A 12,016-nucleotide genomic window follows, 5' to 3' on the forward strand; every position below is an offset into this window, starting at 1 on the left:
TTCTGTTCCAAACATCAAATTTGAAAATACTAAGGGATTATTTTTGCATGGATTCCTTCTATGTTTATATAAATATTTATGTTTACGTGTTTTGTTGTTGAAAGCCCAGGGTTTTCCTTGCGTGCCAAATTGTGTAAAGCTTTCGCTTTTGCCGGTATAGCTTTTTGGATCTTTGCCGGCAAAATTTGTCTGCCTCTCCACAGACTTGAGTAATTTTATTTGAGTGTTTTTATTGTCTTTGTATTTTGTACTTTGAGTTGTGTTTTTATCTTTTAGCAACATGTTGCTGCAACAATTGTAGTTATTTCAAGCTCCCAACAAAACTAAACAAATTTCAAACAATAAATAAAGTTAACAAGTTTTGACATTGTTTTAAATCGTTTGTCGTTCCTGAAAATTCACTAAAAGGTAATAACAAATATCACAAGGAAGTCATCTTAAATACTGTAGAAATATTTCGTTTCTACAAAAACTAAATTTTTGTTTATGCAATCATTAATACATGAATACATACATATTTAGATTAGGCAGGACCTTTTTTTCTTTAACTTATAATTAGAAGGTAATTTTTAATCTTTAAGTTTTATAAAAGAAAAGCAGTTTATTCTATTGGCTGTAAAAGGGCCTCCGACCTTCTGCATACAATTGACATTCGGAGCACCCAAACCCCCTTGAATGATTTCAATGCTCAGGAATGGAAGTTAAAGTCAGCTCTCGTCCTCTGCTGTTTGCTTGTGGCACCTCGTGCCACCTCACGAGGCACACTGAGGAATCAGTTTCTGTGAATTGTGATATTTTTCTAACGAAATCGTCGTACTGCCAAGAGCCGTGAAGTGTCGGGTAGATAAATGCATAGTTGGGGAGTTGTACAGAGCAACGTAAACTTTATATAAAATGAAAAGTTTCCAAACGTTTTCTTGTGAAGTGAAAAAAATAAATTTTCGTCGCGACCAAAACTCACAAAAATTTGGATCGATTTTTAAGGGCATAACTTAAATGTCATATGTAGTAGATCGGATAAACAGTAAGTGGAATGAAAGTTCCAAATTAGAGAAATAACTTTCTTTCCCTTTAATATCATTGTTTCTAACAGAGTCGTTTTACAAGTAAAAGATTACAAACTATTTTTGAATATTAAATTATAATAAAATGCTTTCGTTGTATTAAGTCCGATCGGTGTTGAAATGTTTGAAAATGGAAAAATTAATTTTTGAAACAACAACCAGAAATCGGAGTCGAAGAAATTCATTGAATATTTGGGGGTCCATTCAAAGGAAATCTCTAGGAAAATTATTTAAATTTAGAGAACTCAAGAAATTTTTAACGAATTTCTACAGTCTCCGAAGTTACATGCCGTGGGCCACACTCGGGCGCTGTCAATCAAGTATCTTTATACCCTTGCAGAGCGTATTATAATTTCAGTCAGAACTTGCAATGCAGTGAACGAGACACCTCCGACCCCATAAAGTATATATATTCTTGATCAGCATCACGATCTGAATCGAAATACGTATGTCTGCTTCTATGTAAACTATTCTCTCAGTTTTAAAGCTATCTTGACGAAACTTATAAAAATTTGGGTAGTTATTGCACGCAGTATATATTATAAGTTGGAACGACCATTATTTTCAAGCCGTTATGCATTTTGCTCAACATTTGTGATGACTGCAAGGGTATATAAGCTTCGGCTCGCCGAAGCTAGCTTCCTTTCTTGTTTTTCTTTCCTTTTTATTTTTTCACTGTTGCGGACATATTTCTTTCGAATGAAAATCGCTGGGACTGAACCGGAAAGCGTTTGTTAATAGGAACAACTTCAAAAGCCGGACGGGGTTGTAAAACATTTTCGGTCGTTGTCTTAGCAACGCATTACTTATGCCATAAGTGATCCGACGACAACGACGCATCAGATAAATCTTGTCTGATAATAATTTAGAAACATGGAAAGGAGTTTTGAATGAGCGGGGCAATAAAAAAGAGTCTAAAAACAAGAAAGGAAGCTAGCTTCGGCAAGCCGAAGCTTATATACCCTTGCAGTTACTAAATACCTATGACGAACAAAATACATAAAAGCTAAAGATCATCGAAGCTATAACGATTTTTCTATTAATTTTCCATATTGTTCATAGGAGCAGCTATACGATATAGTCGTCTGATTTTCATGAAATTTAATTAAATTATTTATTATGGGCCAAAACATAAGAAAAATTCAAATGATGCTGTTGGTTAAAGAATTTAAAAAATGTGAAATGTTAATTAAAATTCATATAATGTTAATATAATGTTAATTTAATGTTAATGTAATATAATGTAAATGTAATGTTAACTTAATGTTAATTAAATTAATATGGCCACGTCATCGACATCAATAATTTTAAATTTTTAACGTTTTCTTGCACCTATAATTCCCAACTCGTTCTGGCTGATTCGTAGTGGGATACCCCTTGATTTTGGCCAATTTCTCAAGTTCTCCGGGATGACCGGCAGTTTCTCTAAGAAACTCTCTCAGGTCTCTAGAAGTGTGTGTGTGTGCGTGTGAGTTGGCCGACTCCTCCTACTGGAGTCCACTCCCGGATGCAGTGCATCATGGGTCGACTCCTCCTACTGGAGTCCACATCCGGATGCAGTGCATCATGGGTTGACTTCTCCTACTGGAGTCCACTCCCGGATGCAGTGCATCATGGGTTGACTCCTCCTACTGAAGTCCACTCCCGGATGCAGTGCATCATGGGTCGACTCCTCCTACTGGAGTCCACTCCCGGATGCAGTGCATCAAGGGTCGAATCCTCCTACTGGATTCCACTCCCGGATGCAGTGCATCAAAACCCGAAGAGGTGGTTAGCAGATTTTTTTTTTTAAGCAAGTGATGACGTGGTCTTTTGTAAATGTAATGCAATTATTTTATAAAATATTATTTTATTTTATTTCAGGTTTTTGGTTGTGTGTTTGGCTGCTTGTAGAAAATAATTGGTGGCACCATCTTGTAACTTGTAACATACTTGTAACTTGGAGTTGGATATTAGGATGTAGTGCACCAAGTTTTTTTTCGCAGTGAGTACATACATCAATTAGACAGTACATAATTAAGTTATTGATTTTAAGATCAATCAAGAGCAAAAGATAAAGATCTGAAATTATTCAAGAACAATAAGAAAGAAATTCAAAAGGTGATTTTGTTCAAATAATGAACTTGAAGTACTCCTAAATCAAACACAATTAATTATCTTAAACAACTAGGGTCATCTTATAATAATATATATAGTAAGAATAGTTGTAAGAATGCGGTTACCGGAGATATATGCTGATACCACCAAAATGGACTGGAGAACAGGCTGCAAGGATTAATGGAGGGATCTTCTATTGAACTTCACTCCAGGATGCAGTGCATCAACTGATTGGGGTATGTATTTTTTGGAGTAATTGATTTGTATTGAATAATTTAAATAATATTTTTAAATCCTTCTTTTCATTACAGGTGATGACTTTACCTTCCTTCTTGGAGTGAACTTCAAGATGCAGTGAATCAATAACCCAAGGAGGTAAATATCTTTTTTACTAACAAATTGATTCTAACTACTATTATTTAACAAATTATTTATTATATATTTTTTCTATTAAATTTCAGGGTGAAGTGTTAATGGTGCGGATTAAGTGGTTGCAGTTATTTTATTACTTCAAGAAGACGAAAGATTGCAGTGCACCAAGGCTTTTCGCAGTGAGTACATGAATTTGACAGTAAATAATTAAGTTATTTATTTTAAGATGCCAAATACGATTTAAGGAAGGTTAGCTTTTTTGACAAAGAAATCAAGAGCTAAAGTTAAAGATCTGAAAGTATTCAAGAACATGAAAGAAATTCAAAAAGTAAATTTTATCAAATACTGAACTTGAAGTACATAAAAATCAAACACAATCAATAATTTCAAACAAGAAGGGCCATATTATATTGAAATACTTAGTAAGAATAGTTGTAAGAATGCGGACATATATGGAATGCTGATACAACCTAAATGGACTGGAGAACAGGCTGCAAGATCAAGGATTAATGGCGAGATCTTCTATTGAACTTCACTCCAGGATGCAGTGCATCAACTCATTGGGGTATGTATTTCTTAAATAATTAGTTTGTATTAAATATTTAAACTAAAATTTTGGAATCCTTCTTTTCATTTTTAAACAATTAATTTTTATTAAATAATTGAACTAATATTTTGGAATCCTTCTTTTTATTACAGGTGATGACTATACCTTCCTTCTTGAAGTGAACTTCAAGATGCACTGAACCAATAACCCAAGAAGGTAAATATCTTTTTTACTAACAAATTGATTCTAACTATTATTATTTAACAAATTATTTATTATATTTTTTTTATTTAATTTCAGGGTGAACTGTTAATGTTGCGGGTAAAGTGGTGGCAGTGATTATCTTATTGAACTCCACTCCAGGATGCAGTGCATCAACTCATTGGGGTATGTATTTTTTATAGAAATTGAATTGCATTGAATAATTTAACTAATATTTTTAAATCCTTCTTCTCATTACAGGTGATGACTATACCTTCCTACTTGGAGTGAACTTCAAGATGCAGTGAATCAACAACCAAAAGAGGTAAATACCTTATTATATCCTTGCAGAGCAAAGGGTATGTCAGGGCTGACTGAAATTATAATACCCTTTGCTCTGCAAGGGTATAACACTGTGATTTCAATGTAACATAAATGATTCAGAAATGCCAAAAACACACTGCGAAAATTATTGAAGTAATTGATTAAACTTTGCGTTACTTAACAACCCGGTTGACCCGTGATTAAAAAAAGAGAAAATATAGCCCCCAGTCGTACAAATATTTGGCTGCTTAAAAATAAAACAGCATTTTAAAACTCGCCGATAGGTGTTTCTTTGAGATGTCGTCGCTGAGAAATATATTGTTCCATGCAAGTGTAAAAATAAACTTTGGATTATGTTAGCATTCTCGAGCAGCGGAATATTTCCGTAGATCGTACCCATAATGGAAACCGGAACATCTGAAGATTGAAACCGAAATAGAGAGTCGAATCAAATAAGAAATAGTGTAAGCTGTAAAAACGAGATTGGAAAATATAAAAAAACTTAAAACACTCAAAAAAATTATAGCAAATTTTGAATCCCAAACGTCTGCTAATAGTAATCCTTAAGTGCCTAAGTGCTCTATTGTTATTTATGACAGAAACTTGTTTAACTTTACTTTAGTGTAAGCAGCAAAACATTTTAATGATTTTAATTTGGTGTATTTAACTTAATTATCTTAAAAAGGTCTCTTTTTTTTTTGTTGTTTGCTTTTATGTTAAAAAGTTAAAATTCAGGAGGCGTTGTTTTTTGTTGTGCGTTCGGTTGCCATGCCGCCTGGCATCTCTCATCTCCACTTCTTATCGATCCATCTACCAAATTCCGCCCACGCTTTTCCACCTCCTTGACGGGTCGGCTACGTTCGGTGCTGTTTGGCTGTTCGCCTTAAAATATTTCCCACTAATCCTACACGAAAAATTATTTCGGTGTTAATTGCTAGCGCCCCCAACTCATAGCTATGTGACTCGATACAATACACTAAAGTTTCTCCTTTGGAAAAGCATATCGATCTCGATTTTATACCGGCATGGTATTGTTTGGACTCTGTTTGACTTTTGGCCCACTGGCGTTAATTTTCCTGCCAGCTCTTTTGCATAGTCAACACAAAGGTCTAGGTCTCTCTACAAGTATTTCTGCATCTTTATCTCGACTCATGTTAGTGTGTCTCATATATGATTTGCTTTCCTAACGTATCGTGCCCGGGTAATTTTCATGCAGTCATTTCTCATTCATTAAAACGTCGCATGGCGTCCGTAGGAGAAAGAAAGACGAATAGAAATGAGTGAGAAACAGAAGAAGATTGACGAGAAGAACCCAAAGACGCAGACGGGGGACGGAAGACGCGGTATGGAGTTTGGTCATGGCATTAACCCGTAGAACTCCTTTCACTTTACATTCTAATTCCAATAGTTCTAGCTCTCGCATACCAAGACCATGTTTCCTTGGCAAGGGGCAGGCGCGGGAGGCCGGCGAAACCTGAATGCCCAATGAATGCTAATGCTAATACGTCGTTCCCGGCCAATTTCCCCTCGAGCGGCTTTTAAAACATATACATATGTGTGCAGCGCACACGGTGCAAAAAATATCACCAAAATCAATTGAACTAAAAAAAAGGCAGCCAAACCGAGTGCACAAATAAAATGTTTAATTAAAAGTTTAACCATTTTGCCATATTAATTGAACTGTAATCGGAATATACAATACATATTATACACAATTGTTTATATATAATATTTGTAGGTATAAATTTGGTTTGTTTTTCGGTTGTGATGAATGGTAATTTTACCTTAAACCTTTCTGATTTTTTGCAGGCGATTATTATCGGTTCCTGTTAAGCCCCCTGTACTTCCTGATCTCTAAGACTAGCTTAATGTCACGACGTAAAAACGGAGAAAAGCGAAAGAAAAACAAGCAATGTCGAGCAATTACCAGGGAGAACAAAAAAAAATGTCTTTTACAATCAGCTCTCGGGACAAGTTTTTAATTTTGGTGGTTTCTTCAGATGACCAGAAATTATCACGTATCGACGGGTCGAACCCCACCCCAAAAGCTGAAAACCTATTGGCACTAAGTCATAAAACCAACAATGAACAAGGGACCAGACACGGCCCAAAAACCTTAAATAATTTGTATCTTAGTTATTGTCTTTTTTTTCTTGCTGTCATGCTCATTGAGCACGCTTTTTGCCCAAATCGAGAGGAGGCTGCCATGGCCTGCCTTCACTGTTGAAATTTTGCGTTCCCATAAGTACTGCCGGTTTGTTGTCATTAAGTTTTAAAATATATAAGACCTTATTGTCAACGCTTGGTGTAGGTATTAAGGTTTTGTTTCGGGAAGGCAAGCTCTGGGCGCGGCCATTGGTATTTTAATTGCCTAATTCCCCGGTAAAAATCGAACTGACTTGATCGGCATGCAATATATATGTATCAATTAAAATGATAATAATTAACATTGGTCTCTTAGTTACACATAAAGTACGCAACGGGTTGTTCTCACGTCTTTCGCATACAACTTTTTTGTGTACTTAAAGACGCGAAAAAAATATTATTGGACTTTTAATCTATCATTCTGTAGTATTCACAAAATATTGCTCGTTTTTTTTTTTACTAAGTTTTAAGCAATTTTGTACGATAAAAAACCATAAAACAGCAAAAAAAAATCATTTTGCCTTGTCTCTTGAAAGTGTTGCATTCCAGCGTTTTGAAATTTCTGAAGATGTTTTTTGCACAATCGATTTTTACTTTTTTTTTGCACATTTATATTCGGTAGAACCTGCATAAAAAAGCATATAATAATTATTAAAATAATCAAAATTAGTATGCAAATTTTTTAAAACAAAAAAAATGTGCATCACCAATAAAAAAATAGTTATCTATTAAACACACTTTTAACTTATAGTTTACAATATATAAATAAATAATAAAATATAAGGTTTACCTAGTGATCTTATTTATTTTGTATTTGGGAATTAAAATAAAATAAATAAAATGAAACAAAATGAAACAAAACGATTTTTTGATCATTCGATTTAAAACAACCAAGGCCAGAGGAATTCTTTCCATTCGGACAACCAAATTAAAATTTTCTGAAAACGAAATACCAGGCGAACAGGAACGCCTAGTAGGTGGCTACACTTACTGACGAACCAGCAGTAGTCGAGACTCGAACCATTTCCTTTTTGGTGAGTAACTTGTTAATTCAACATTTTCCCATAAAAAGTGGTTTGAAACTTCGCTAATTTTTGCCACCGCGAGGGCGTGGTTCTCGACTTGGTTAATGTTACGGTTCGAGTCTCCACTACTGCTGGTTCGTCAGTTAGTGTAGCCACCTACTAGGCGTTCCTGTTCGCCTGGTATTTCGTTTTCAGAAAATTTTAATTTGGTTGTCCGAATGGAAAGAATTCCTCTGGCCTTGGTTGTTGAATTTCTGCTCGTCTAGTGTCTAAAATTAAGAAATCGCCTAGATTTCTCAATTTTTAATAAAAACCAAGTAAACCATCCATAATCATTTTATTTCATTTTAATTTTATTATCGCCAATAATTCAGCTCCTTAATAACTAGGAAGTAAGTATAATCATTATAACCTACATTATAATTTGTTTATTTCTTTTGTCATTCGGTTTTGTTTTAATCCCAAAAAATTTACTTTTGTTTTTAGAATTTATTTATTAAACTTACTCTTGCATGCAAATATGTATGTATGGGTGTTGAAATTGGGAGACCACTCGAAATTCTGCACGGACGCTTTTGCGACAATCTGGCGAGGCGCCAAAATTGGAGGGTATTCCAGTCTCCAAGCACGGTTTGGACTTATAAAATCCCCCATGGAACAGCGGAGGTTTCCAGTGAAGCTTCGAAGGGTGCCCACGTTGCCCGCAAAGTTCTTGAAATTACAACTTTAACCGCAGTACTTATAATCCGCGAAAATGTTGTCTGTCCGTACAAGGAGCGATTATGAAAAGAAAATCGAGTCGGCGGGCGACAAACTCGTCGTCTTGGATTTCTACGCTGATTGGTGCGACTCCTGCAAGGAACTCGAGGGCACCGTGAAGGCGCTGGCCAGGAAGTACTCATCCAAGGCAGTGATAATCAAAATCGACGAGGACCGCTTCGTAAATCTGGCGGAACGCTACAAGATCGACTTTATCCCCACCTTCATCTTTCTCAAGAAAAAGCACCGCGTGGCCTCGTACTCCGGTGGCAATAAGATAATGCTCACCAGGATGATGGCCAGATTGGTGAAGTCCTAAGTCATATATTGGAGCAGGCTCCCATTTATGTAATCCATGTGAATGCAACAATTTGCTTAATAATCTTAATATGTGTATGTCTTTGTCTAAGCTAGCAACTCGATAAATAACTAATTTTTTTTGTATGTGGCTGAAGGGGTATTTTTCAGGCTTTTTTGATATTGGTTTTCTAAAAACACCTTTTATAAACCCAATTTATATATTTTTTAATAATATTAATTTTGATGGAAGCGTAGATAATTAGCAAGTTCGCATGAGAAAATTAAATTTAGAAGACAAGTTTACGATTTTTTTTGTAGAGGAAACCTTTAAAATAGGAAAACAGCATTCATTTGATTTTAATGCGAAAGGTATTTTCTTTTATGCCTCTAGGGAGACAGGGGTATGTCGAACAAAATATATAAGGGCTAACATCGAAACTATGACGATTTTTCTATTAATTTGACAGTTGTCAGATTTTGATGAAATTTAATTCGAAATTCAATAGTAGTTAAAAACCCCATCTGAAAGAAATCAAGTCGATCTGATCAAAAGCAACGGCGTAAGAATTTTTTATTCCATTCTCTCGTATTGAAGCAATCTGATATAGTTGGCCGATCCGGCCCGTTCCGACTTATATACTGCGTGCAATAACAACACAACTTTTGGTAAAGTTTCAGCAAGATAGCTTCAAAACTGAGAGACTAGTTTACATAGAAACCGACTGGAGGACAGACGGACAGACGTATTTCGATTCAGATGGTGATGCTGATCAAGAATATGTATATTATACTTTATGGGGTCTGAGGTGTCTCCTTCACTGCGTTGCAAACTTCTGTCTGAAATTATAATAGCCTTTTTCTCTGCAAGGGTATAAAAAGTATGCAGTCTCGCTCTCTCTCTCTGAGCAGGAGACTTTGTTTCTTTTTGTTTTGGTTTTCTGTTTGGCACATAACGATCAGCTAATCGGTGAGTGAGCGATACACTACATTTAGTTTTGAACCAAAAAACATGGATATAAACATCATCCACCTAACGTATTTTAAATTTTAGAACTCTTTTGTCGTCAATGTCAAGTTTGTTGTTCGGGTGCGGAATTGTAGGCGCCTGTGTGAACTTACCGCAATCAATGAAAGACCACCAATGGATGTTCCTGCAGATACTGATGTCGCTAGCCTTGGAGTTCTACCCCGGAAACACGACCCAGACACGACCTCTGACGGCCTCAAGCACGTCCTTTGTGATTCTGCCGAAGGTGGTTGGCGGCTACTCGGTGACTATTGACCAGGTGCCCTTTCAGGTATCCGTGCGCCGTCGATCGATCCACGAGCGTCATTACGGAAAGGGTCACTTGTGCGGAGGGGCTATCATCTCCCAGCGCGTCGTCTGCTCGGCAGCCCACTGCTACGCCATGTGGGTAAAACTCCCGTCACTGGGCGGAATTTGCGATACTGTTTGGGGCTTCTTTCTCCGGGTCCTATCCAACAATAAAATATATACAACTTAGAGCATTAACTTGTGCTACTAAGAGTTGAAGGAATCGTTGAATTAAGAAACATTACGTTGTCAATAATGTGACTTTGTCCAGAGAAATAGCCACATATTTTTTAAGTGTGTCAATTGTGAAATAACGCTAGAAAGCGAGACAAAATCTCAAACCCAACCAATTTAAGCTCCAACCAAATCAGTCAGTAATTGTGCCCAGTGTTCTTGATAATACATAGAATCAAAAGTACTGAAACTCCCGCTCTTAGAAATAGTTCAATACCGCTTCTCTACCGTGATCCTGACCTATATGTAGTGGTGGCGGGTAGTAGTACCATCGATCGGGCGGACCGTTTCACACAGGAATACCTGGTGCAGCGTATCATCGGCCACGAGTGGTACAATAGGAGTACGCTGGAGAACGACATTGCCCTTCTCTTTTTAAACGGCTTCATTCCCTGGAAATCGCAAGCGGTACGGGCGATTCCGCTTTCCATCAAAGCCCCCGAAGAGGGCACCACCTGTCTTATTCACGGCTGGGGCAAGGTCTCCCAGGTAGGTATCTGCATGCTAGAGCTTTTGTTCAGCAAATGATAAAAAGTATTGAAACTCAATTAGAGCGAAGTTTATGTTAGAGAGTGGTGGCGGCAAATCTTTTTTCTTACAATTGCTTTTTAATACTTTTACTTGAAAAGTTACCAAAAATGTATAATAATTTGATTGTTTTGATGCTTGCAGAAGGACAAATCGGCTTCGTTGCAGCAGGCACCTATACCGATCCTAAGCAAGGAGCTCTGCCAGGTGATTTACAAGCTCCCAGCCTCACAGATGTGCGCTGGATTCTTGCAGGGCGGCATTGACGCCTGCCAGGGCGATTCCGGCGGACCGCTGATCTGCGACGAGCATCTGGCCGGAATAATATCGTGGGGCGTGGGCTGTGCAGATCCCGGTTACCCGGGTGTTTACACCAACGTGACGCACTTTCTAGAATGGATTCGGGCGGCGAACTCCTCGCTAGACTACTCTGAATACCGTCAGATACCGGCTTTGAACTCGGCTGGTCTCAAATCTATATCAGCGCAGTTGTTGCATCTTGGCCTTTTAGTACTTATAGTAGATCTTTTTTGGCGGCTGGACTGCAAATAGATCGCTTTATTGCCCTGATTTACAAGTGAATTATCTTGTCGTGACGTTGACCGACTCTATTAAATACATAAATGGAGGTGCTTACTTGAAGATTCATATTATATAAGGCCTGATTAAGGGGACCGTTTACTGTTGCATTCCCTATAAACTTTTAGAGTTACTTTAAAGTGTGCAATAAGCAATTACTTTTTTTTCAAGTGCATTTTATTTAAACTTTTGGGTTTTTTTTTTAAATTTGCCGTCCAATAAATTTGCCAAGCCCACTTTGGGATTGGTTTATGTTCAGAAATGTAATTCACTCCGACTTTTTATGGTATATAAATAAGTACCTATAGGAAAGAGATATAACGCCTTAACTGTTTGTTTACTGTTTAATAAAAATTAATAAATTGAATGTACAAAAGTAGGTTAAAAAAACTTAATTAAAATAAATACCATCCTATTTGCTCAAATATAAATTGATTACTTCCATGTACCTCGACCTTTCAAATCTTTTCAGTTTGCACATGACGCCACGAGTTGGTGTAAAATTTTAATTGAAATAAACATTGGG

General features: G+C 36.7%; 2 protein-coding genes and 1 long non-coding RNA gene across 6 annotated transcripts; all 3 read left to right on the forward strand.

The window, feature by feature from the left end:
* Positions 1-2,729: 2,729 nt before the first annotated feature.
* LOC108101647 lies at positions 2,730-7,416 on the forward strand. Of its 4 annotated transcripts, none has more exons than XR_006245318.1 (9): positions 2,730-2,831; positions 2,928-3,164; positions 3,235-3,397; positions 3,473-3,536; positions 3,623-4,098; positions 4,233-4,296; positions 4,381-4,467; positions 4,543-4,606; positions 6,415-7,416. It is a non-coding gene; the product is annotated as an uncharacterized LOC108101647 (long non-coding RNA). The 4 variants fall into 4 exon arrangements; XR_001772108.2 differs by having other exon boundaries at positions 2,928-3,048; XR_001772109.2 differs by having other exon boundaries at positions 2,928-3,048; positions 3,260-3,397.
* A 640-nt stretch (positions 7,417-8,056) lies between these two features.
* Positions 8,057-8,922, forward strand: LOC108101640 (thioredoxin-1-like). Its single transcript, XM_017206051.1, has one exon. The coding sequence runs from the start codon at positions 8,530-8,532 to the stop codon at positions 8,851-8,853; it is 324 nt and encodes a 107-aa protein (XP_017061540.1). The 5' UTR covers positions 8,057-8,529; the 3' UTR covers positions 8,854-8,922.
* An 844-nt stretch (positions 8,923-9,766) lies between these two features.
* LOC108101651 (trypsin I-P1) lies at positions 9,767-11,547 on the forward strand. The gene is made up of 4 exons (XM_017206066.2): positions 9,767-9,801; positions 9,886-10,245; positions 10,587-10,872; positions 11,056-11,547. The coding sequence occupies exons 2-4, from the start codon at positions 9,902-9,904 to the stop codon at positions 11,461-11,463; spliced, it is 1,038 nt and encodes a 345-aa protein (XP_017061555.1). The 5' UTR covers positions 9,767-9,801; positions 9,886-9,901; the 3' UTR covers positions 11,464-11,547.
* The last annotated feature ends 469 nt before the right edge of the window (positions 11,548-12,016 follow it).

Source organism: Drosophila ficusphila, unplaced genomic scaffold (assembly GCF_018152265.1).
Source record: "Drosophila ficusphila isolate 14025-0441.05 unplaced genomic scaffold, ASM1815226v1 contig_198, whole genome shotgun sequence".
Classification (NCBI taxonomy): domain Eukaryota; kingdom Metazoa; phylum Arthropoda; class Insecta; order Diptera; family Drosophilidae; genus Drosophila; species Drosophila ficusphila.